The sequence below is a fragment of the Oncorhynchus clarkii genome, chromosome 6 (assembly GCF_045791955.1).
Source record: "Oncorhynchus clarkii lewisi isolate Uvic-CL-2024 chromosome 6, UVic_Ocla_1.0, whole genome shotgun sequence".
In the NCBI taxonomy this organism is placed as follows: domain Eukaryota; kingdom Metazoa; phylum Chordata; class Actinopteri; order Salmoniformes; family Salmonidae; genus Oncorhynchus; species Oncorhynchus clarkii.
The window spans coordinates 81,412,360-81,439,005 of NC_092152.1; the positions used below are offsets into that span (position 1 = coordinate 81,412,360).

Genomic DNA, 26,646 nt, shown 5'->3' on the forward strand with positions numbered 1-26,646 from the left:
AATCAAGTAGTGTAGTAGACTTCCCAGAGCCTTTAAAAACGTCTACTTTACATTTAGCCTAGAACAAATAAACAGACATATTATTAATTGAAAGGGATATGCCTACTCATGCTCCACTGTCGAAACAGGCACTTCACAATCAGGGAAATGTGTGAACTAATGGATGTCATTGTGGCTAAAAAATACCATGTAATGTCACACCAAAACATGAAATCACATTCTACTGTAAGGCTTGGTTTCCACTCTCAATTTACTTTTGTTGTAATATTTATTTAAAAGAAAACACAAGTCCATATCTAAGAGAGGCCAGAGGCATATATTTGACTAAACATTGTATTACACGTTGTAGAAAGGGAAACATGTCCTCTCTGAATCTAACGGATGTGTCCCAGTTTTCCACAAGATCTGTTCAAGTGACGCACATTTCCTTTTGCGGCCATGACGTCATGGCCTGGATTCTTAATGTGTCTGCCTCGCGACCTGTCTCAGCAAATTGACCTTTATCCCTGAGATTTACTGGGATTGACTAGGATAGCCGAGTTTAACGACCTCTTAATGGGAAAAAAAACCTGTGCATGTAATATTTCACCCCAAATGGCTAAACATTTTATCCAGAGTGCTCTTTGTGGTATCCACAATGCTGCCTCTGCCCTTTCAATATGAGTGTATAAATTAGCCAGGTTAAAACAAACAGGTTCATGCTCCTCTCAGCACACAGAAGAGCAGAGGTGTGTGTTCTCGATAAGACAACCTTCCTTGTGCTACACTCTGTCATAAAAGATCCCTGTCACAACAGCAACCCCCAAGACTCGCTACAAACGTATCACAAACCCCCAAGACACGCTTGTAACGTGTTAGTATTATAATCAGAGCAAATAGCCTGCTCCTGCCAGGTCAACACTCCTGTCAATGTCCTTACACTTGTGTTTGTCTTGTGCACTCTGTCTAAATAGGTTTATCTCCATCATGGGTGCAAGGCCACTATTTATGTAAAGTAGTGATATGGTAGTGATATGGCGAGAGAGAGAGAGAGAGAGAAAGAGAGAGCGATAGCGAGAGACATACATAAAGAGAGAAATGGTGCTAATTGAAAGTTAATAGCATGTCTTGTCCTGTGCTCTGCTGTGTGTCTGGACACTGTCACGGCTTTAGATTTGCTATAAGGAATGTTCATACACAGAATGAAAGGCTGATGCAAAAGTGAAATTCCTGACTTATCTAGTGTCTGACGCTAGATGATATTACAGAAAGGCTTTAAACATGCACTCTGAGGCAAGGCTGTGATGATTGAGCACCCTGCTCTGGAAAAGGGATCATATTCTCAGCTTTGGGAAAATTCCAAGTCAGCATGATCTGTTGAGAGTCTGTCTTCTTACACACATCCATAGTCTTTAAGGCATAACGAACTGGATAACATTCTAAAAGTCACTGCTGTCCATATGCATACTGTTCATATTTAGTGGAGTACACGCATTTCACATTACACACGGGAGATCAAATTCACCTTAAAACTGTTTTAAGGTGAGTAGCCAGGTTACCATATGAGTATCAGCTCATTTTCTTTTCAGCACTGAACTGCGTGGAACTAACTACCAGCTTCCAACCATGATAAGACGGGTCATGAAAGCAGATAAACCAACTGGAGAATGACGTGAAAGTTACAGCTGGGAGATCTCACATGACACACCATCCATGAAGCAGTAACTTAGGACCCGAGAGACAAATTAGAGAGAGTGAGAGGGGAGAAAGGACGAGAGAAAAACAATGTGAGAGAAGATAGAGAAACAGAGTTCAAGAAAGAGAGGGGGAGAGAAAGGGAAACAAAGATTGGGAGAGATAGAGGGAGAGAAAGAGGGGAAAGAGAGAGATAGAGGGGAACAGAGGGAGAGGGAGAGAGAGAGAGAGAGAGAGAGGGGAACAGAGGGAGAGGGAGAGAGAGAGAGAGAGAGAGAGGGGAACAGAGGGAAATGGAGAGGGAGAGAGAGAGAGAGAGAGAGGGGAACAGAGAGAGAGAGAGAGAGGGGAACAGAGAGAGTTTGTTTTATTTGTTTTATTTGATTAGAATCCTCATCAGTAACAACTAGTCTTACTGGGGTTCGACATATAATGACAAATACATTACAGACAAAAGGCTTTACAAGTTACATGTAGTGTGTGCATGTTCATCAATCAGATACACATACATGTCAGTACATACACACTTAAAGCCGAGAGGGAGAGAAAGAGGGATATGGGGGTAGAGCAGGAGAGATAGAGACAGATGGAGAAAGACTCGTACAGAGAGAGATGTGGGGCAGGTTAATGGGGACTTCCACAGTGTTCAGTAAACCTAACTGTCTCACTACATTAGTCTAAACCTGCTTTCTCTGTACCCCACCTTGCTGGTGGTGACCATGAGGAGTGTTGTGTGATTTACTCCCTCTGAAAAGTCCAGGGGATGCTTCTCCCAGAGGACTCTGGGATAGGAGTGAGCCTTGAGCTTCTGCAGACGCTGCTGGGCCAGAGCTGTGACATCACCATTAACACACAGGTTTCTGTTTGGTTTTTGGCTCTGCCCAGTAGACTGGCAAACAATGGTGTTGCTCCCTTCCTCATGTCTCTTCAAAGTAGACTTTGTTTTGACTGACAAACCACCGCTGTATTTCTGCTGTCTAAATTAACTGTGCAGTGATGCAAAATCATTTTGGAAAAAGTCCATTACAATGTAAAGGTACGCTGTCTTGCAATTTGTCGTCAAAAGTATGACAGCAGTGGTGTTTTAGCAAGAAGTTGATTTGACAAAACGTCTCTGCTTCAACTACATTTCATCAGTCCCCGAGGGAGAGAACCCTTTCATATCTAATGCCTGATCCAACACATACACCAGCACAGTTCAGAACATAATGCTCTGGAATGCTGCTAGAGATCACATTCTAACACACCAGTGTAACAGCCAATCATTTGTCCTCTTACAGCATTAGGAGGGAGTGGAATTCCATTCTGGTCAGCTCATTAGTGTATTTTGTGAACATTTTCTCTTTTATCATTCAGAATTGTCCAACAGTGTCCAGGGCTGTTGAAGTGTTTTAACGTTTCCTGTTGACATTTTGCATGAAATAAGATGGACCAGGCTAGTGCAAGGAATGTGGTCAATGCCAGTCGCTAGTCTTCTGTGGAAGTGGCACAGATAAAGAGAAGACCAGTCATACCATAAATATTACAGTAAATGTTTCATCTTGAGTGAAATCATAAAACTGCTTTGTATTAGAGGTGGGAGACCATTGAGACAGGACACGGTATTCCTAACCTGTGTAACAACATCAAACTAGATCAGTTTCCCAACACCTCACCCAAAGTCTAAAAACCTAGTGCTGAAAGTAACACTGCTCTGACCTCCGCTGAGGAGTCAGGTTGATAGCACTGATAAGAGTAGGGTCTATAAAGTTCTTAATCAGGTGACACATTTGTCACCCTCAGTAACAGGCCCCGTCACCCCCCCATCTCACATGGCCACTCGGGGTCTAACTAGAGCCAGATGCTCCGGGTCGCCAGGTGAAGAGCAACCATTAACACAACAGACAGCAGCTTCTCTGGAGAACACGGTCACTGCTGATGTTCGCATGTGATGCTGAAACTTCTGCGCTACCACTTGCCCCTGTAAACAGCTAGACATGATTTACATCTGGTATTAAGACAAGCAAAACAACCATGGAAGATCTCAATTAGTCTTTTATTGGGTGAATAAAAAAATGGTGACCGAAGATTCAACCAAGGGAGTTTAACAAAGGAAAGGGGGAAGATTTTTAAAGAGGGTTTTGGAGAGAGAGATCTTAGGCAGAGGGGGACAGGGTCTGGAGGCTGGTCTTCACAGTTGCCAAATTGCCCTTCCAGGAGCTGAGACTGTCGTAGAGCTGCTGCCACTGCTGCTTGCCGAAGGTGCGGTGTGTGCTGTGGCTGATGGGGGCAGAGATGAAGACACCTGGTTAGGGAAAGGGGAGCATAATGCCATACCTGGCAACCCTGAAAGGTATCATTGGAAATCTTAAGAGCTTTGAGTCTCCCTCTGACAGTGTAGTGCCTAATACGTCTGAAGTACCTAGAGGGAAGACATTTTCCTTGTCATACACACAACCAAACCCTATGATTAATAGGCATGCATAAAACATACCACAACCGTAAGCACCAATCAGATCAGAGTCAAAGGGAACCTGCTTTGTAGCACAGAATAAAAATAGATGTCTAGATTTCCTTTGCGGAAACCCATCAACAATAGCATTGATACTCAACTGGCAAAAAAGAGCCCACAAAAGGTGAAAAAAAGTATTTCTGTACAGCAACACAAGAACAAAGACCAACTCTATGGTTTTATAGTGGGGAGCTCTAAAGAAGGGTTGTCAGAAACCTTGAACTGATTGCTACAGTGTCTCTATTACAGGGTCGTTCATTAGGTACCAAACGGAAGAAAAGGGGAGGGACTACTACAACGGCAGTTTCCGTTTTCTGTTGCAAAATGTTTTGCTACATTGCGCCGTAATACGACACAGCTTCAGCCTGCCAAACGCAGCCGCTGACATCGCAGAACACACTTGATTAGAATAGCACGTTTTTTTAAAGATTATTATTTTGGCTTACCTCACGATAACCTTTCGCTGTGTCTGGTCAATCTTGCAGTACACCATCTTAGTCCGAACGGCTACAGACAAGAGACAGGAAGACATTGAGAGAGGTGGGCGGCAGACAAGAGGGAGTATCCGTGTGTCAAGGCAACCCTCAAACACATTACAGACTTCTGAGAGGGCGACCAACGTCACAGTAACAATAAGGATACTAACTCCTACATGTCTGCTCCTAGGACAGTTTGGTTCCTCAATTTGTCAAAAAAATACATCTAAAGACAACATCCTGTTTTGACCGTTTGAACTTTTTGTGTTTATAGATGTTAGGTGGACTGTTGCATTGAGGGGGAATTCCAGCGTTGTCAGAGGGGAGTATAGTATTATTAGAGAGAGTGTGTGTGGGTCAGATTGGATTTGAGGCGGTGTTGGTACCGTCGATGACGAAGGCTTCTACTTGGTCTTCTTCTAACTGCAGCTCCTGCTGCATGGTGCCAAAGGAGATCTCTTTAAACTCCACCGCCATGCCCATGAACGTCAGCAGACACATCTTAGCCATGTTCTGCTCATGGTTGAGACCTGGGGACAGGAAGACCGTCAATAAAACACAGGACTAACATCATGGTTGAGACCTGGGGACAGGACTAACATCATGGTTGACACCTGGGGACAGGAAGACAGTCAGTAAAACACAGGACTAACATCATGGTTGAGACCTGGGGACAGGACTAACATCATGGTTGAGACCTGGGAACAGGACTAACATCATGGGTGAGACCTGGGGACAGGACTAACATCATGGTTGAGACCTGGGGACAGGAAGACCGTCAGTAAAACACAGGACTAACATCATGGTTGAGACCTGGGGACAGGAAGACCGTCAGTAAAACACAGGACTAACATCATGGTTGAGACCTGGGGACAGGACTAACATCATGGTTGAGACCTGGGGACAGGACTAAAATCATGGTTGACCCCTGGGGACAGGAAGACAGTCAGTAAAACACAGGACTAACATCATGGTTGACACCTGGGGACAGGACTAACATCATGGTTGAGACCTGGGGACAGGAAGAGAGTCAATAAAAAACAGGACTAACATCATGGTTGACACCTGGGGACAGGACTAACATGGTTGACACCTGGGGACAGGACTAACATCATGGTTGACACCTGGGGACAGGACTAACATGGTTGACACCTGGGGACAGGACTAACATCATGGTTGACACCTGGGGACAGGAAGAGAGTTATTAAAACACAGGAATAACAAGACATGACAATGAAATAGATATCAATCAATGACAGGTCACCAACTCTTAGGTACCATTAATCATGAGATCGTTAACTATAATTACTGAATACACATTAATTGTCAGTTGTCTGGGTGATGAAGAATGTAACTGACTACGGTTCAAACTCTCAGGGAGACCTTGGAGGGAAACTCCAAGAGGTAATCGTTCTGTGATGAACACACAAGCACACTCAATTCCACTTGACTCAGGGAGGGTCCCTTGGCTAATTGCCTCTGTGCCCAGCAGTGTGGAACTACAGTGACTAGGCATATTAACACAAACACCACCATGTCTGCAGTGAGAGCCAATACCACCTGACTTATGTGGGAGGACAAACCATGTTAATTGGACAACTACGTTCTCAGCAGTGTGTGGACAGAGAGACACTGCTGACACACACATTCCAACCCTGTATCCACAGAGATCAGCGATTTAGGCTAGGCAGGGTGTGTGTGTGTGTCCCGGGGGATTTGATCTCTGCAGTCAGGTCACTAGCCGCGAGGTAGCCCCATTGAGTCTTGATCACTCACCGAGGGAATCGATGAAGTCTTTGTTGCTCTGGTAAAACTTCACGTAGGCAGCTAGCTTTGCACTCACAAAGATGGTTAGGAGCTGTGAATGAAGGAGAGAGAGAGCGAGAGAAGTCACTGTTAAAACAATCAGGTAATAATGTAGCATCATTGTTATGAATGGATTCATATGAAGCTATTAAATCCTCAGAGTTCAAATGTCACGGCCTTGTTAACAGCAGGATGAGCTGTTCCCTGAGCTGGGCTTCAGTACTCACGTCGTGGAGGAGCTCTCCCTCTAGGAAGCGGACAGGTTTGAGGGCCAGGAGGTGGTCCAACAGGAAGGTGTTGGGGTCTTTCAGGGCTCGTACAATGCATCTGGGGGGAGGAACCAGAGAGGGGTGAGTGACAGCAAAGACAGCCAGTCACGTGTCAGATCTTGTAGTTATGATGGTAGGATAACAGTAGGATAGAGGTGTGTATGTGTGTACCTGTGGGCATCAACGCGTGCTTGTGAGGCGTTGTCCTCTGTGTAACTCCCCAGCAGCTCCACCATCACCTTAGCTGCAGCCTCACTGCAGAGGAACACACACACTCAGTGACACAAGAACCAGCTCAAGAAAAATACAAACATTGCAGATACACAACACATATCCCATTGTACTGAGGAATTACTTTTAGAAACATATGGAAAATAAACAATCATAACAGAAAGTGAATGTGCCGATGACACCACCAGGCACCAGACCGTGCCGATGACACCACCAGGCCGTGCCGATAACACCACCAGGCCGTGCCGATGACACCACCAGGCCGTGTCGATGACACCACCAGGCCGTGCCGATGACACCACCAGGCCGTGCCGATGACACCACCAGGCCGTGTCGATGACACCACCAGGCCGTGTCGATGACACCACCAGGCCGTGTCGATGACACCACCAGGCCGTGCCGATGACACCACCAGGCCGTGCCGATGACACCACCAGGCCGTGCCGATGACACCACCAGGCCGTGCCGATGACACCACCAGGCCGTGCCGATGACACCACCAGGCCGTGCCGATGACACCACCAGGCCGTGCCGATGACACCACCAGGCCGTGCCGATGACACCACCAGGCCGTGCCGATGACACCACCAGGCCGTGCCGATGACACCACCAGGCCGTGCCGATGACACCACCAGGCCGTGCCGATGACACCACCAGGCCGTGCCGATGACACCACCAGGCCGTGCCGATGACACCACCAGGCCGTGCCGATGACACCACCAGGCCGTGCCGATGACACCACCAGGCCGTGCCGATGACACCACCAGGCCGTGCCGATGACACCACCAGGCCGTGCCGATGACACCACCAGGCCGTGCCGATGACACCACCAGGCCGTGCCGATGACACCACCAGGCCGTGCCGATGACACCACCAGGCCGTGCCGATGACACCACCAGGCCGTGCCGATGACACCACCAGGCCGTGCCGATGACACCACCAGGCCGTGCCGATGACACCACCAGGCCGTGCCGAAGACACCACCAGGCCGCGCCGAAGACACCACCAGGCCGCGCCGAAGACACCACCAGGCCGCGCCGAAGACACCACCAGGCCGCGCCGAAGACACCACCAGGCCGCGCCGAAGACACCACCAGGCACCAGGCCGTGCCGACGACACCACCAGGCACCAGGCCGTGCCGACGACACCACCAGGCCGTGCCGACGACACCACCAGGCCGTGCCGATGACACCACCAGGCCGTGCCGATGACACCACCAGGCCGTGCCGAAGACACCACCAGGCCGTGCCGAAGACACCACCAGGCCGCGCCGAAGACACCACCAGGCCGCGCCGAAGACACCACCAGGCCGCGCCGAAGACACCACCAGGCCGCGCCGAAGACACCACCAGGCCGCGCCGAAGACACCACCAGGCCGCGCCGAAGACACCACCAGGCCGCGCCGAAGACACCACCAGGCACCAGGCCGTGCCGACGACACCACCAGGCACCAGGCCGTGCCGACGACACCACCAGGCACCAGGCCGTGCCGACGACACCACCAGGCACCAGGCCGTGCCGACGACACCACCAGGCACCAGGCCGTGCCGACGACACCACCAGGCACCAGGCCGTGCCGACGACACCACCAGGCACCAGGCCGTGCCGACGACACCACCAGGCACCAGGCCGTGCCGACGACACCACCAGGCACCAGGCCGTGCCGACGACACCACCAGGCACCAGGCCGTGTCGACGACACCACCAGGCACCAGGCCGTGTCGACGACACCACCAGGCACCAGGCCGTGTCGACGACACCACCAGGCACCAGGCCGTGTCGACGACACCACCAGGCACCAGGCCGTGTCGACGACACCACCAGGCACCAGGCCGTGTCGACGACACCACCAGGCACCAGGCCGTGTCGACGACACCACCAGGCACCAGACCGTGTCGACGACACCACCAGGCACCAGGCCGTGTCGACGACACCACCAGGCACCAGACCGTGTCGACGACACCACCAGGCACCAGACTGTGTCGAAGACACCACCAGGCACCAGACTGTGTCGAAGACACCACCAGGCACCAGACCGTGTCGATGACACCACCAGGCACCAGACTGTGTTGATGACACCACAAGGCTGTGTGTAGTTAGTTACCTCTTCTTACATTCGACCAGGGCCTCGTACACCAGCCTTAGCAGTGTGTGTTTCTTCTCTGTGTTCAGGTTCCAGTCTGTGATCCACTTACGCACCTGAACCACAAACACACAAGCAGAGCCATGGAAACGTCAATCATCCTTCCTCTAGGTCTTGTTCCTGCACAGAGCCCTTACATGTGACTGGTAAAGTGTGGTCTGAGCGGATTGGATGAGCACATCGGTGAGAGTGACCGTGTATGGGGAGTGTGCACGGGGTGAATGACAGTGTATGGCGAGTGTGCACGGTGAGAGTGACAGTGTATGGTGAGTGTGCACGGTGAGAGTGACAGTATATGGCGAGTGTGCACGTTGAGTGTGACAGTATATGACGAGTGTGCACAGTGAGAGTGACAGTATTTGGCGAGTGTGCACGGTGAGTGTGACAGTATATGGCGAGTGTGCACAGTGAGTGTGACAGTGTATGGCAAGTGTGCACGGTGAGAGTGACAGTGTATGGCGAGTGTGCACAGTGAGAGTGACAGTATATGGCGAGTGTGCACGGTGAGTGTGACAGTGTATGGCGAGTGTGCACGGTGAGTGTGACAGTGTATGGCGAGTGTGCACGGTGTGAGTGACATTATAAGGCAAGTGTTCACGGTGAGAGTGACAGTATATGGCAAGTGTGCACGGTGAGAGTGACAGTGTATGGCGAGTGTGCACGGTGAGAGTGACAGTATATGGCAAGTGTGCACGGTGAGAGTGACAGTATATGGCGAGTGTGCACGATGAGAGTGACAGTGTATGGCGAGTGTGCACAATGAGAGTGACAGTATATGGCAAATGTGCACGTTGAGTGTGACAGTATATGGCGAGTGTGCACGGTGAGCGTACCTGGTCGAGGTCCGTGGGGATGAAAGCGATGGCGTTGCAGGTGGTTGCTACCTTGATGAGGCTGCAGTAGACTGTGTACCTCACTGGGGCTGTCTCATCCATACCATGGAACAGGTTACTCAGCCTACACAACCAAATCCATACACGTTAACTTGACCATTAAGACTTCTTCCATTGTGCATAAACAAACCCAAATCTTGGGTCGCTGACTCCATTAACTATGTCCGAGTGCTCCAGGCATCTAGTGGGTGGCTGCATACTTCACCGGTCAGGGAGACTAGTAGAGAACAGAGATAGATGAGTGTGTGGACTTACAGCTGCATCCTGAGGGAAGGCCTCTCTCCCTCTCGGGACTTGACCAGCTTCTCACACAGACTCTCGATCAGGGTCTCCTGTTTCTCCGTCTCCAGGATGAGTAGCAGCGACACTATGCTGTTCATCACACTCTCCACTTCTACAGAGAGGAGAGAGAGACAACTATCAATCACAATGACACCATTCATCATCATTCAAGACTCATTCATACCAGCCACTTTTCTGAGGAAACAAACATAAGTGGGGGTCCAGGAGAAAACAGAAAGGTGGGGGTCCAGGAAAAAACTAAAAGGACAGGATGGGTAGAGAGATGGAAAGGAAAACAGCAGAGGTAGAAACAGCAGATGAATTAAGGGAACAAGACAAGGAGGGGGAGGGGCTGACAGACAGAAAGAGAAGAGTGAGAGAGGACAGTTTACAGTTCATGTGTGTGCTGACATCATGCAGACAGGTGTATCTGTAGATGCCTTGGGCATGTTTGCCTTCTCTACATGGATACTTCACCAATGTGAGCAATCCTTTAGAAGTGCCACTGGCTATAGGTTAGCGTTTTCCTGGTGTCACTCACCTTTATCGTCGTCCTTGAGGCAGACGTCACAGGCCTCGATGATTTGAGCCAGGTCCACATGGAGACCACCTTCTGAGTTTTCCTCTGAGATCTCTGCTCCTTTGGCTTTGATGTAGGCCCTGAGCTCTGAGGCCTGTCAACAACACGTTTTAAAGAACAGGGGTGTATTTATTAGTCGGATTCCAATGCGAAACATTTTGTCTGTGAAACCAAACGTAAAACGTTCTGCAACGAAAACTACAGTTTCTATTGGGTCCTTTCCCATTTCCTTCTGTTTGGTTCCTTGAGTAAGCAGTACATGTTTTCCGTTGTAAAAAGTTTTCAACGGAATCAGACTAATGAATACACCCCAGATTAAACTACAGACACAGCGATGACACTTAGTCCAATAACAAAACGTGCACTACTTAACAGCTGTCATTAAAGATATTTAAATTGTACATTTGATTAAGGCTGCACAATGACAAAAAATGGTTGATGTTGTAGACTGCAACTAACTGTTAGCTAGTTACCTAACGTACAATCCTAGTTACGTGTAAAACAAATGCATCAGCTGGCAATACGTTGTATTAAGTAAACACAAATCACGGGGATATAGCTAAAGTTTACAAAGAGATCTAGATCCATTTAACTGGGGGTGAAAATGGAACCAGCTGTAAAGTTAGCATACTTGCTAACAAACAGCTAGGCTAACTAGCTAGTGTACTGATCATAGTCATCGACTCATTACATAGCTAACGGTAGCATGCTAATGTTATCTGGCATGTCATCCTTTGTCGTAACGTTACATATCGACATGAGTGTGCTCATTCTTTTGTAACTATTACTAAAACACTTCAATCGTACCTGGTCCTCTTCGGTTATGTCGATAAATGCTGGGACACTCATTTTATAGTTATTTTAGTGAGCCTAGATCAAATCCACGCTCGCACTACCGCTGAGGCCACCGGAAAAGAGAACGCTTTACGACCGGCAAACATGATGCACTTCCGGGTCATCCTGTTAAAGTGACCGTAGTGATAATTCAGCTGGACTGGACTTTTTCTCATATTGTTTCATACAAAATGCTTAGGTAGCCTAACCTCTACATTTACAACATATGGCCAAACGATGTAATGTTTATTCGTGTTTGATTAAGGAATTATGATACAATGTAACCATTTAGTTTTTGTTCCCCCCACCAGTTGTTACATGTTTAAATGTAACCTTTATTTAACTAGGCAAGTCAGTTAAGAACAAATTCTTATTTAGAATGATGGCCTACACTGGCCAAACGACGCTGGGCCAATTGTGCACTGCCCTATGGTACTCCCAATCACGGAGTGTTACAGCCTGGATTCAAACCAGGATGTCTGTAGTGACACCTCTTGAAAATAAAAGAGAGCCGCACACTCTTGGAGCTCAGATGCAAAAATGTAATACCAACGTTTCGACAGCCAAGCTGTCTTCATCAGGGTCATCCCGCAGTGTTTGTGATTATACCCTGATGAAGACAGCTTGGCTGTCGAAACGTTGGTATTACATTTTTGCATCTGAGCTCCAAGAGTGTGCGGCTCTCTTTTATTTTCAAGTTTTCTACTCCGCTAGCCAGCACCTCGTCTTAATAGGTGTGCGTTTATTTTTCTTCTAGATTGTAGTGACACCTCTAGCACTGAGATGCAGTGCCTTAGACCGCTGCGCCACTCGGGAGCCCCAAGCCCCAGTTTCTTTGAGAACATCCTACAATCTTGTTAATAAACACTTTTATTGAAGGATTTCAATAAGGATTCCCGAGATACTGAATGTGTGAAACAGGTAGTGGAATCATATAATTCTGTTTATTTTGCTAGATGACTTATGCACCATCTGGAAATGGATAACCTCAGCTTGAGCGCTCCAAAAAGAACAGACTGGGTTCAAAGTGTATGGTCAGGGTCACAAGTTAACGAGACCCACTGCCATGGTCCATGCCATCCTTTCTCCTCTTCTTATCCAGGTATCAATCTATCATCTGGGGGGCTAGTCCCAGGATGTCTTGGCTGAGAGTTACAGTGGTAGAGGTGATCCTCGGACGGAGGTTATCTGGCTGAGTTACCTCTCTGTTCGGACCACCATGACTTTCCCCAGAGTTGACACCGGAAACAATGTGAGCATCAGAGGGGAGCACATTTACACAGCCCTCCCACTGACCCAGCGATATGGCACCAGGGCCTGTATATCAAGTGGGATGCTGTGATTTAGTCAGCCGCAGAGGCAGGCCACTTTCTCCTGGAGTGATTGAGGTGGGGGGGCTTAAGAGTAACTGGAGATGCAATTGCCCCTAAAAGCTGGCTCAGGTTACAAGCTATTGGGGTGTAAAGCCATACATCTTCACGTTAAGAGTAAAGCCAAGCACCCTCCACTCCCAAACAATGGTGTTCTCTTCTTTCCTCTTCACTGTCTCATAAAACGGATACTATCCTGACCTTGGATACCAAGTCTTGGTGGGTTAACTGTCTCAACTTTACTCAGCCATACAGTACTGTTTCCTTTATAACGTGTAGAGCAGTTTGCTGTAATCCATGTCTACGTATGTTGCCCATTTGAGACACTTTGACGTAGCATAGAAATGGCTTTTTAACTGATCTAATAGCAGTGAGATATGAACTGCACATAGGTCACAGTTTGCTTATAACAAGTAATTCCTCTTTGATTACAGGAACATTTCACATCATGAAATGGAGAGAGAGAGCGGCCAGACCATAATTCCTGGAGAGTCTACCAGTCAGATATTTCACGTTGCAGTTACAGTTTAGACCAAGTTTAGACCAACCAAGTTCATTTTTATTATGTTTAGTAGGATAAGGATCTTAAATAGGGAGCTAGGGGTAAATGGTCGGTGGAGTGTTTCACCATGGCCCCTGTACAATGTGTAACACTCATCAGCCTGAGAGTGCCTGGTACCAAGCACCAAGCTCCCCCCTCACTCTCTCCTTGCCCTCTTCGGCTGTCACAGCCAGGAATTTATGGCCGCTTCTACTCCCAAAGTGTGCTTGCTTGTGTAACTCTGAGCATTTCATTAGGTGATTAACAACTGTTGTCAAGTGCCTGTTGTATTTCAACTGCAGAATAAAAGTGTATTTTTTATGGTTTTGAAGCTCCAGATGCATACGAGACATTGTTTGTCTTTTTTAGAAGAAGCATTAAAACGCCAGGTTTGGATATGATCCTCAGTATGTAACAGAGAGGGCATGTCTTCCTATGGTTAGATCCCGCTGGGCAAAAACTGGTTGAATCAATGTTGTTTCCACGTCATTTCAACAAAGAAATTCAAAGCGATGACGTTGAATCAACATGGAAAATTTATTGGATCAACATAAGGGAATTTTGTATGTTTTTTCACATAACTTTTAACCTAAATCCAATGATCTGGTGAAATGTTTTGTTGAATTCACGTTAGTTGAAAATTAAACCAAAATTTGACCGCAAATGAAGGCTGTGGTCAGGGTATAAGCCGCAGACATTATGAGGCATGGTCTTACAGGTTCATTGGACTGAAACATTTCTTGGTCCACTGTGTAACAATCTGTCTGTCTTATTTCTCATAGCCAGGCTGACCTCACTCTGACCCAATATACCTTGTATGTGTTTGTGTGTCTATGTGTGTCTGTGTCTGTCTGTGTGTGTGTGTCTGTGTGTGTGTCTGTCTGTGTGTGTGTGTGTGTGTGTGTGTGTGTGTGTGTGTGTGTGTGTGTGTGGGTGAGTGTGTGTGTGTCTGTCTGTGTGTGTGTCTGTGTGTGTGTCTGTGTGTCTGTCTATCTGTCTGTCTGTCTGTCTGTGTGTGTGTGTGTGTGTGTGTGTGTGTGTGTGTGTGTGTGTGTGTGTGTGTGTGTGTGTGTGTGTGTGTGTGTGTGTGTGTGTGTGTGTGTGTGTGTGTGTGTGTGTGTGTGGGTGAGTGTGTGTGTGTGTGTGTGTGTGTGGGTTAGTGTGTGTCTGTGTGTATTGAAGTGTTACCGCACATTTCAGTAGAAAATGACTGGTCAGTCAGCCCCATTAGCTATTGTAGTATGTGTGTGACTCATCGTCAGAGTTTGTTCACAGGAAATGGTTGGTACATGACTGTTTCAGAGTAGCAGATCATTTAGGTTTGCTGTGCCCCACTGCTATCAGAGTGTGACTTATTCAGAAATTCAGCATAAATGTCCTCAATGACATCAGCTATAGCAATGGCAGAGATGAACCCGTCCTCTCTTTGACATTATGGGGGTGTGAAAAGAAAAGACTGTATTAGGAGAGGATTTAGTTTAGGTGTCTGTTTTCTCAGCCAAGTGTAGCCTACCCACCTACTAACCCATCACGTAAATCGCTCTCATGATCATCATCACACAACATGGCCGCCCAACTTTCTCCATCTGGTTCCCACTGTCCTCCTCACCTCTCCAACCACTGTCCAATCCCTGCCCTGGGCTCATCTATCAGACTAGCAGTGACCTCATCAAAGAGCGCCTCGCTTGAGTGAGCACTGGAATAAGACCAAGTTTCCCCTAAAAAACGGCTCTATGGTTTTGCCATTTCATCCTGTATGTAGGTACCGACTCGCCAAGTCTTGGTCCAAAAGGAATACTTAATAGCTTCTACCCCCAAGCCATAAAACTCCTGAACAGCTAATCAAACAGCTACCCAGACTATTTGAATTGTTGGTTTAAGGGCTTGTCAGTAAGCATTTCACTGTAAGGTCTACTACACCTGTTGTATTCGGCGCATGCAACAAATAAAGTGTGATTTATATTTTTTATTTTAATGGTTCAGGTTAGGATTTGAGGGTGGTAAACTAATCCTAAATTGTATTGTATGCCATTGTGTGCCAGTCAGAGGTCTATCTTGGTGTAGAATTGTAATGGTGAGAAGCAGATGTATTCTATCATAACTTTTCAGCGTTATGATAGAAGTATACAATGATGCTGACCCCCCTAAATATTCTACCCCTCCCTACACCTCTTGCACACACACAATGTACTTAATCTAAAATAAACATGTAGACCTTATGTTGTTCATCTAGTTGATTACTTGTTTTCTCTCAAAGCATCAGACATGACCTTTGGCGTAGTCGGAATGATTTCCCATGACGATCTGCCTCCCTGTGTGTGTGTGTTTTCACATGCATGTTTGTTTGTGCTCGCCTGTGTGTATCTTGATAGATGCTGCATGTCTGTGGTCTGCTTAGATAGCGGTTCAATGACTGTGATCCCTTATCTGGCCAGACACGAGATAATCAATACTGAAAGGGAGTCACGATCTGATGGATCTCTGACCTGCCAGATTGGGAAAGAAAAAAGATACCCTAAACGAGGTGACAAAATATTTTAAATTTAAATATTAGTTTCCTATTTCACACACACAGAAGCCACATGTGGACTTTTATTTTACACCTTCAGGAGAATAGCATTTCAAACCCTAATCTGCCACGTAGGACCACTGTTTTACCAGGATTCATTTACATAGTGGGCATAACTATGTCCACAAAAGAAACATACGGTATAAAACACTGACATCAGTCACATGCCATATCTCTTAATGAGCACATACCAACTCCATATCACTGAGAAGTTGGCTAACGATCAAACTGTGGGTGAACAGTTAGCATTGAGCTATCTGAGGTCATTAATTCCCCTTTGTGGAATATGTGTGCTCTGTTTCAACCTAATGTCATAAACAAGGAGCCACAATTTGCTAAGAATCCCATCTGAAGGACCCAGTCAGTACAGCGGAAATTGGAAGGGGGCTTGGGAATGATAGATTGGCCTCTTGTCATCATAGAGTGTTTACACAACATACACTCATTGACGACAAAGAGAGACTGGGTTTAGAAAGGAGAAGGAAAAAGGAATATGTTTTGATTTTTTTGTTGGGGAGGATACTGTGTGACTAGAGCGTAGTGTGGCACGCATACGATATCATCACAGATCACAGACGTTGGGGTGGCGGTCTATGTATATTTGTAAACAACAGCTGGTGCATGATATCTAAGGAAGTCTCGAGGTAGAGTATCTCATGATAAAATGTAGACCCCACTATCTACCTAGAGAGTTTTTATCTGTATATTTCGTAGCTGTCTACATACCCCCACAGACCGATGCTGGCACTAAGACCGCACTCAATTAGTTGTATGCAGCCATAAGCAAACAGGAAAACGCTCATCCAGAGGCAGCGCTCCTAGTGGCCGGGGACTTTAATGCAGGGAAACTTAAATCAGTTTTACCTCATTTCTATCAGCAAGTTAAATGTGCAACCAGAGGGAAAAAGATCTAGATCACCTTTACTCCACACACAGAGATGTGTACAAAGCTCTCCCTCGCCCTCCGTTTGGCAAATCTGACCATAATTCTATCCTCCTGATTCCTGCTTACAAGCAAAAATGAAAGAAGGAAGCACCAGTGACTCGGTCAATAAAAAAAGTGGTCAGATGAAGCAGATGCTAAGCTACAGGACTGTTTTGCCAGCACAGACTGGAATATATTCCAGGATTCTTCCGATGGCATTGAGGAGTGCATCGCATCAGTCACTGGCTTCATCAATAAGTGCATCGATGACGTCGTCCCCACTGTGACTGTACATTCATACCCCAACCAGAAGCCATGGATTACAGGCAACATCCGCACTGAGCTAAAGGGTAGAGCTGCCGCTTTCAAGGAGCGGGACTCTAACCTTGAAGCTTATAAAAAATCCTATGCCCTCCGACACACCATCAAACAGACAAAGCATCAAAACATGACTAGGATCGAATCGTACTACACCGGCTCCAACGCTTGTCGGATGTGGCAGGCCTTGCAAACTATTACAGACTACAAAGGAAAGCAGTGACACAAGCCTACCAGACGAGATACATTACTTCTATGCTCGCTTCGAGGCAAGCAACACTGAAACATGCATGAGAGCATCAGCTGTTCCGGACGACTGCGTGATCATGCTCTCTGCAGATGATGTAAGTAAGACCTTTAAACAGGTCAGGGTCAGACAGATTACCAGGACGTGTACTCCAAACATGCGCTGACCAAATGGCAAGTGTCAGATCCACAGACGATGCAATCTTTATTACACTCCACACTACCCTGTCACACCTAGAAAAAAGGAACACCTATGTGAGAATGCTATTCATTGACAGCTCAGCATTCAACACCATAGTGCCCTCAAAGCTCATTACTAAGCTAAGGACCCTGGGACTCCTCCCTCTGCAACTGGATCCTGGACTTCCTGGTGGTAAGGGTAGGTAACAAAACTGATTGTCAACACGGGGACCCCTCAGGGGTGTGTGCTCAGTCCCCTCCTGTAGTCCCTGTTCACTCATGACTGCACGGCCAGATACGACTCCAACACCATCATTAAGTTTTCTGATGACACAACAGTGGTAGGCCTGATCACCGACAACGACGAGACAGCCTATAGGAAGGAGGTCAGAGACCTGACCGTGTGCTGCAAGGACAACAACCTCTCCCTCAATGTGATCAAGACAAAGGAGATGATTGTGGACTACAGGAAAAGGAGGACCGAGCACGCCCCCATTCTCATTGACGGGGCTGTAATGGAGCAGGTTGAGAGCTTCAAGTTCCTTGGCATCCACATCACCAACAAACTAACATTGTCCAAGCACACCAAGACAGTCATGAAGAGGGCACGACAAAACCTATTCCCCCTCAGGAGCCTGAAAGTATTTGGCATGGGTCCTCAGATCCTCAAAAGGTTCTACAGCTGCACTATCGAGAGCATCCTGACGGGTTGCATCAGTGCCTGGTATGGCAACTGCTTGGCCTCCAACCGCAAGACACTACAGAGGGTAGTGCGTACAGCCCAGTACATCACCGGGGCCAAGCTTCCTGCCATCGAGGACCTCTATACCAGGCAGTGTCAGAGGGAGGTCCTAAAAAGGGTCAAATACTCCAGCCACCCTAGTCATAGACTGTTCTCTCTGCTACCGCACGGCACGCGATACCAGAGCACCAAGTCTAGGAGGCTTCTAAACAGCTTCTACACCCAAGCCATAAGACTCCTGAACATCTAATCAAATGACTACCCCAACTATTTGCATTGCCCCCCTACCCCCTCTTTTACGCTGCTGCTACTCTCTGTTATTATCTATGCATAGTGACTTTAATAACTCTACCTATATGTACATATTACCTCAGTTACCTTGACTAACCGGTGTCCCGGCACATTGACTGTGTACCGGTACCCACTGTACATGGCCTCACCACTGTTATTTTCCTGCTGCTCTTTAATTATTTGTTTCTTTTATTTCTAACTTTTTTCTAGGTATTTAAAAAAAACTGCATTGTTGGTTAAGGGCTTGTAATTAAGCATTTCAATGTAAGGTCTACACTTGTTTTGATTTGATTTGATCACAAATGTAATTACAGCAGATAAATACCCTGTTGTTGAGTGGGGTATTAATTTCCCAGTATACCTTGAGGGTTGTTAAAGTACTTGACTTTGAGATTTTCTCCTGAACTGTGCCATTTATTTAATCAACTTCCACTGGCGAATGACCTCAGGAAACTGGTCACACTAAGATAAGAATCAGACCCAGAAGCACAAACATATCATCCTCACACATTGACTCTGGGTGACTGTGCTGACAACCTGTTTCATGGGTCTGAATACTCGGAAAGCACTGATTTAGAAATATCAAATAACATCATCCTCATTTTCACTCTCCTTCAGGATTTCTTAGAAATAAGCTTAGTAAAAGGGGAGAGAGTGGGTGGATCCATATGTGTGCTGCTTCCTTGGCACTCTAGGGGAGGTCAGTAAGAAAACAACTGGCCTCTTACTGGAACACAGTAAACTGATATGTGGTGAGCCATCTCCTTCACTGTGACATATGGACCCCTTTTAAAACCACGTCTGACCTAACACACTTCCCTCTAGCCATCATTATCTTCATCATCTTAATCATCACCATCATCATCACCATCAACATCATTGTCACCATCATCACCACCATCATCATCACCACCATCATCATCACCACCACCATCATAATCATCATAATCACCACCATCATCACCATCATCACCACCATCTTCACCACCATCATCGTCACCATCTTCCCCATCATCATCATCACTACCATCACCATCACCATCACCACCACCACCCCATCATCACCACCATCATTGTCACCATCATCACTGTCATCTTCACCATCATCACCACCATCATCACCATTATCATCACCATCATCATCACCACCATCATCATCAAAATACATCCAAACTCCCTGTAGGTAACAGGTAAAAGGACTTTGCAAAAGAAGGAAAACCACACAAGCTATCTCAGATACTTGCTGATGTATAGTATATTACTGCACAATGTCAACACCCCAGAACATGTAGAAATATCCTGTTGTATTATATTAGTATCTTGTTGTTTAGTATCTTGTTGTATTATATTAGTATCTTGTTGTATTATATTAGTATCTTGTTGTATTATATTAGTATCTTGTTGTGTTATATTAGTATCTTGTTGTGTTATATTAGTATCTTGTTGTATTATATTAGTATCTTGTTGTATTATATTAGTATCTTGTTGTATTATATTAGTATCTTGTTGTTTAGTATCTTGTTGTATTATATTAGTATCTTGTTGCGTTATATTAGTATCTTGTTGTATTATATTAGTATCTTGTTGTATTATATTAGTATCTTGTTGTATTATATTAGTATCTTGTTGTTTAGTATCTTGTTGTATTATATTAGTATCTTGTTGTATTATATTAGTATCTTGTTGTATTATATTAGTATCTTGTTGTATTATATTAGTATCTTGTTGTTTAGTATCTTGTTGTGTTATATTAGTATCTTGTTGTATTATATTAGTATCTTGTTGTATTATATTAGTATCTTGTTGCGTTATATTAGTATCTTGTTGTATTATATTAGTATCTTGTTGTATTATATTAGTATCTTGTTGTATTATATTAGTATCTTGTTGTTTAGTATCTTGTTGTATTATATTAGTATCTTGTTGTATTATATTAGTATCTTGTTGTATTATATTAGTATCTTGTTGTGTTATATTAGTATCTTGTTGTATTATATTAGTATCTTGTTGTATTATATTAGTATCTTGTTGTATTATATTAGTATCTTGTTGTATTATATTAGTATCTTGTTGTATTATATTAGTATCTTGTTGTGTTATATTAGTATCTTGTTGTATTATATTAGTATCTTGTTGTATTATATTAGTATCTTGTTGTATTATATTAGTATCTTGTTGTGTTATATTAGTATCTTGTTGTATTATATTAGTATCTTGTTGTGTCATATTAGCATCTTGTTGTGTTATATTAGTATCTTGTTGTGTTATATTAGCATCTTGTTGTGTTATATTAGTATCTTGTTGTGTTATATTAGTATCTTGTTGTGTTATATTAGCATCTTGTTGTGTTATATTAGTATCTTGTTGTATTATATTAGTATCTTGTTGTATTATATTAGTATCTTGTTGTGTTATATTAGTATCTTGTTGTATTATATTAGTATCTTGTTGTGTTATATTAGTATCTTGTTGTATTATATTAGTAACTTGTTGTATTATATTAGTATCTTGTTGTATTATATTAGTATCTTGTTGTGTTATATTAGTATCTTGTTGTGTTATATTAGTATCTTGTTGTATTATATTAGTATCTTGTTGTATTATATTAGTATCTTGTTGTGTTATATTAGTATCTTGTTGTGTTATATTAGTATCTTGTTGTATTATATTAGTATCTTGTTGTATTATATTAGTATCTTGTTGTATTATATTAGTATCTTGTTGTATTATATTAGTATCTTGTTGTATTATATTAGTATCTTGTTGTATTATATTAGTATCTTATTATTATTCATGAAGCTTTTATTTTCTACTACTCTTTTATTCACTTCAGTACTTTTCTATTGTTGCACTTTGTACTCCACGTATATGATGTGTATATGACTAATAAACACAGTTGAACTTGCTGGGTGTGTTCCTCAGACAGACACATCTGTTGGGGTGTGGCAGGGTGAAGACAGTGTTACTGTAAAGAGCTGATGATGGGCGTCTGTATCCTTCCAGAGCTCTGACTCACTAACACCTGCTGTGGTAAACCAGTGAGGGTCATAGGTACTGTAGCCTCATAGGCACTGTAGTTTGATAGGCACTGTAGCCTGATAGGCACTGTAGCCTGATAGGCACTGTAGCCTGATAGGTACTGTAGCCTCATAGGCACTGTAGGCTGATAGGCACTGTAGCCTGATAGGCACTGTAGCCTGATAGGCACTGTAGCCTGATAGGCACTGTAGGTTGATAGGCACTGTAGCCTGATAGGCACTGTAGCCTCATAGGCACTGTAGGCTGACAGGCACTGTAGCCTGATAGGCACTGTAGACTCATAGGTACTGTAGCCTGATAGGCACTGTAGCCTGATAGGCACTGTAGTTTTATAGGCACTGTAGCCTGATAGGCACTATAGTTTGATAGGCACTGTAGCCTCATAGGCACTGTAGTTTGATAGGCACTGTAGCCTCATAGGCACTGTAGCCTCATAGGCACCGTAGCCTCATAGGCACTGCAGTCTGATAGGCACTGTAGCCTGATAGGCACTGTAGTCTGATAGGCACTGTAGCCTGTTAGGCACTGTAGCCTGATAGGCACTGTAGCCTGTTAGGCATGGTACTGGAGTATGGAGCCTCAGTATTAGAGTACTGGGAGTCAGAAATGTTAGTATACATTGTTTAGGTTAAAAAGTATCCATCACTCTTACCAAGTAATTAGCCAACATAACGACCCTCAGTCATCCCATCCACTGTCTGGGTGATTGTGACTACCCTGGCTTGGAGGGATCCTGTCCCATTTCCCAGACTATAATTTGGAGCTGGAGTTTTTCCTCAAGAAGAACTATAGTTCCAGGCTGTTGAAGCTGGAGCGTGGGCAGAGAGAGGGATAGAGGGATGTGTGAATGGCACCACTCTTGCTAGTAGTATATGGGCCTAATCCAGTGTCCAACTACAACATATTATATGTTGGTCCTCTTGAATAGTCCCAGTATCTCTTCTCCCTTCCTCTCCTCTGAACTTGTGCCAGCTCCAACAGATGCTGTACTTCGTTGTGTCTCCAGACACTCTTGGAAACAGCTTCTCATTGGAAACCATCAAGTTTAGTCTTCCCTTCATATCATCCACTGTTTCATATCAAACATCTATCACCACATGTGATACAGATTGGAATGTCTGTAGTTTTTGACCTTTGACATATCCCTAGTTATCGTCCCTTGAAATGTACTCTGAGGCCTTGATTGATACATTTTGGCACATTTGATACACTCACTATGGACTTCAGACGTCTGGTCTTATCGTGTTTTCATTTCAGAAGTTTGTCATTCAGCACTGACTTTATTTCATCTAGTATATTGTCTTTGTGCTATCTGAGGCTGTCTCCTGTGTTTGTGAGAGAGAGAGAGAGAGAGAGAGAGAGAGAGAGACACACACAGAGAGAGAAAGAGCTAGAGAGAGAGCATTGCTGTATCATGTTGTGGGGGACTGAGAGACTAAAGCAGGGAGATTAGGTGGGGGTGACCGGAGGGAGTGTGACCCATCAGCCAGCCTCTAGACCAGTGCTGTGTCTCATGCTAGCTCCCCTTTTCTTATCTCCACTCTGATACCCAGCTCACTTTGAAGTATGTTGAGAGTTGATATGAAAATAATATAGGAAATTGTGTTTTCTAGCTTGCTGGGTAACTTTTGGAGGTTTGCCAATGTTGGAGAGATTGTAGGGACACTGTTTTTACCTTTATTTAACTAGGAAAGTCAGTTAAGAACAAATTGTTATTTACAATGACAGCCTAGGAATAGTGGGTTAACTGCCTTGTTCAGGGGCAGAACGACAGATTTTTACCTTGTTAGCTCAGGGATTCGATCTAGCAACCTTTCGGTTACTGGCCCAACACTCTAACCACTAGGCTACCTGCTGCCCCAAGTGTATACTTATTGATATGCTGAAGTGTACAGTACAATGGACCTTCAGTTGTTTTGATGTTGTTGACTGTCTGTCACTATCTCTGTGGTGAGAGAGGAGAAGGCAGATAAAGGAACATTGTTCAGAGTGAGTTTTGTTTTACTTTGTAAACATTTGGCAGAGGCCACAGGCAGATATGGAGGAACTGATGACTCACTGTAACAAATGGCTGTGTGGCATTATCAGCTCTTCTCTGTGCTTAGTACTGTGCTTAGTACACTGGGTTTCTATATTAGAGTCAGGAACACTTCTCTGGGTTTCCATGCTGATATCAGGAACACTTCTCTGTGCTTAGTACACTGGGTTTCTAGGCTGATATCAGGAACACTTCTCTGTGCTTAGTACACTGGGTTTCTATATTAGAGTCAGGAACACTTTTCTGTGCTTAGTACACTGGGTTTCCATGCTGATATCAGGAACACTTCTCTGTGCTTAGTACACTGGGTTTCTATATTAGAGTCAGGAACACTTCTCTGTGCTTAGTACACTGGGTTTCTAGGCTGATGTCAGGAACACTTCTCTGTGCTTAGGACACTGGGTTTCCATGCTGATATCAGGAACACTTTTCTGTGCTTAGTACACTGGGTTTCTAGGCTGATATCAGGAACACTTTTCTGTGCTTAGTACACTGGGTTTCTATATTAGAGTCAGGAACACTTCTCTGTGCTTAGTACACTGGGTTTCTAGGCTGATGTCAGGAACACTTCTCTGTGCTTAGGACACTGGGTTTCCATGCTGATATCAGGAACACTTTTCTGTGCTTAGTACACTGGGTTTCTAGGCTGATATCAGGAACACTTTTCTGTGCTTAGTACACTGGGTTTCTATATTAGAGTCAGGAACACTTCTCTGTGCTTAGGACACTGGGTTTCCATGCTGATATCAGGAACACTTCTCTGTGCTTAGTACACTGGGTTTCTATATTAGAGGCAGGAACACTTTTCTGTGCTTAGTACACTGGGTTTCCATGCTGATATCAGGAACACTTCTCTGTGCTTAGTACACTGGGTTTCTATATTAGAGTCAGGAACACTTCTCTGTGCTTAGTACACTGGGTTTCTATATTAGAGTCAGGAACACTTCTCTGTGCTTAGTACACTGGGTTTCTATATTAGAGTCAGGAACACTTCTCTGTGCTTAGTACACTGGGTTTCTAGGCTGATATCAGGAACACTTCTCTGTGCTTAGTACACTGGGTTTCTATATTAGAGTCAGGAACACTTCTCTGTGCTTAGTACACTGGGTTTCTAGGCTGATATCAGGAACACTTTTCTGTGCTTAGTACACTGGGTTTCCATGCTGATATCAGGAACACTTCTCTGTGCTTAGCACACTGGGTTTCTAGGCTGATATCAGGAACACTTCTCTGTGCTTAGTACACTGGGTTTCTATATTAGAGTCAGGAACACTTCTCTGTGCTTAGCACACTGGGTTTCCATGCTGATATCAGGAACACTTCTCTGTGCTTAGTACACTGGGTTTCTATATTAGAGTCAGGAACACTTCTCTGTGCTTAGTACACTGGGTTTCTATATTAGAGTCAGGAACACTTCTCTGTGCTTAGTACACTGGGTTTCTATATTAGAGTCAGGAACACTTCTCTGTGCTTAGTACACTGGGTTTCCATGCTGATATCAGGAACACTTCTCTGTGCTTAGTACACTGTGTTTCTATATTAGAGTCAGGAACACTTCTCTGTGCTTAGTACACTGGGTTTCTATATTAGAGTCAGAAACACTTCTCTGTGCTTAGTACACTGGGTTTCTATATTAGAGTCAGGAACACTTCTCTGTGCTTAGCACACTGGGTTTCTAGGCTGATGTCAGGAACACTTCTCTGTGCTTAGTACACTGGGTTTCTATATTAGAGTCAGGAACACTTCTCTGTGCTTAGTACACTGGGTTTCTATATTAGAGTCAGCAACACTTTTCTGTGCTTAGTACACTGGGTTTCCATGCTGATATCAGGAACACTTCTCTGTGCTTAGTACACTGGGTTTCTATATTAGAGTCAGGAACACTTCTCTGTGCTTAGTACACTGGGTTTCTATATTAGAGTCAGGAACACTTCTCTGTGCTTAGTACACTGGGTTTCTATATTAGAGTCAGGAACACTTCTCTGTGCTTAGTACACTGGGTTTCTATATTAGAGTCAGGAACACTTCTCTGTGCTTAGTACACTGGGTTTCTAGGCTGATGTCAGGAACACTTCTCTGTGCTTAGTACACTGGGTTTCTAGGCTGATGTCAGGAACACTTCTCTGTGCTTAGTACACTGGGTTTCTATATTAGAGTCAGGAACACTTCTCTGTGCTTAGTACACTGGGTTTCTATATTAGAGTCAGGAACACTTCTCTGTGCTTAGTACACTGGGTTTCTAGGCTGATGTCAGGAACACTTCTCTGTGCTTAGTACACTGGGTTTCTAGGCTGATGTCAGGAACACTTCTCTGTGCTTAGTACACTGGGTTTCTATATTAGAGTCAGGAACACTTCTCTGTGCTTAGTACACTGGGTTTCTATATTAGAGTCAGGAACACTTCTCTGTGCTTAGTACACTGGGTTTCTATATTAGAGTCAGGAACACTTCTCTGTGCTTAGTACACTGGGTTTCTAGGCTGATATCAGGAACACTTCTCTGTGCTTAGTACACTGGGTTTCTATATTAGAGTCAGGAACACTTCTCTGTGCTTAGTACACTGGGTTTCTAGGCTGATATCAGGAACACTTTTCTGTGCTTAGTACACTGGGTTTCCATGCTGATATCAGGAACACTTCTCTGTGCTTAGCACACTGGGTTTCTAGGCTGATATCAGGAACACTTCTCTGTGCTTAGTACACTGGGT

The 26,646-nt window shown here is 44.9% G+C and overlaps 1 protein-coding gene across 1 annotated transcript; it reads right to left on the minus strand.

Annotated features, from left to right (window-relative positions):
- Positions 1 to 3,690: 3,690 nt before the first annotated feature.
- On the minus strand, positions 3,691 to 11,816 carry LOC139411718 (eukaryotic translation initiation factor 3, subunit M). The gene is made up of 11 exons (XM_071158391.1): positions 11,654 to 11,816; positions 10,808 to 10,940; positions 10,240 to 10,378; positions 9,925 to 10,048; positions 9,053 to 9,147; positions 6,888 to 6,971; positions 6,675 to 6,774; positions 6,418 to 6,499; positions 5,028 to 5,171; positions 4,612 to 4,672; positions 3,691 to 3,933 (listed from the first exon to the last, which is right to left on the minus strand). Exons 1-11 carry the CDS (start codon positions 11,693 to 11,695, stop codon positions 3,810 to 3,812), a joined length of 1,128 nt encoding a protein of 375 aa, XP_071014492.1. The 5' UTR covers positions 11,696 to 11,816; the 3' UTR covers positions 3,691 to 3,809.
- Positions 11,817 to 26,646: the final 14,830 nt, after the last annotated feature.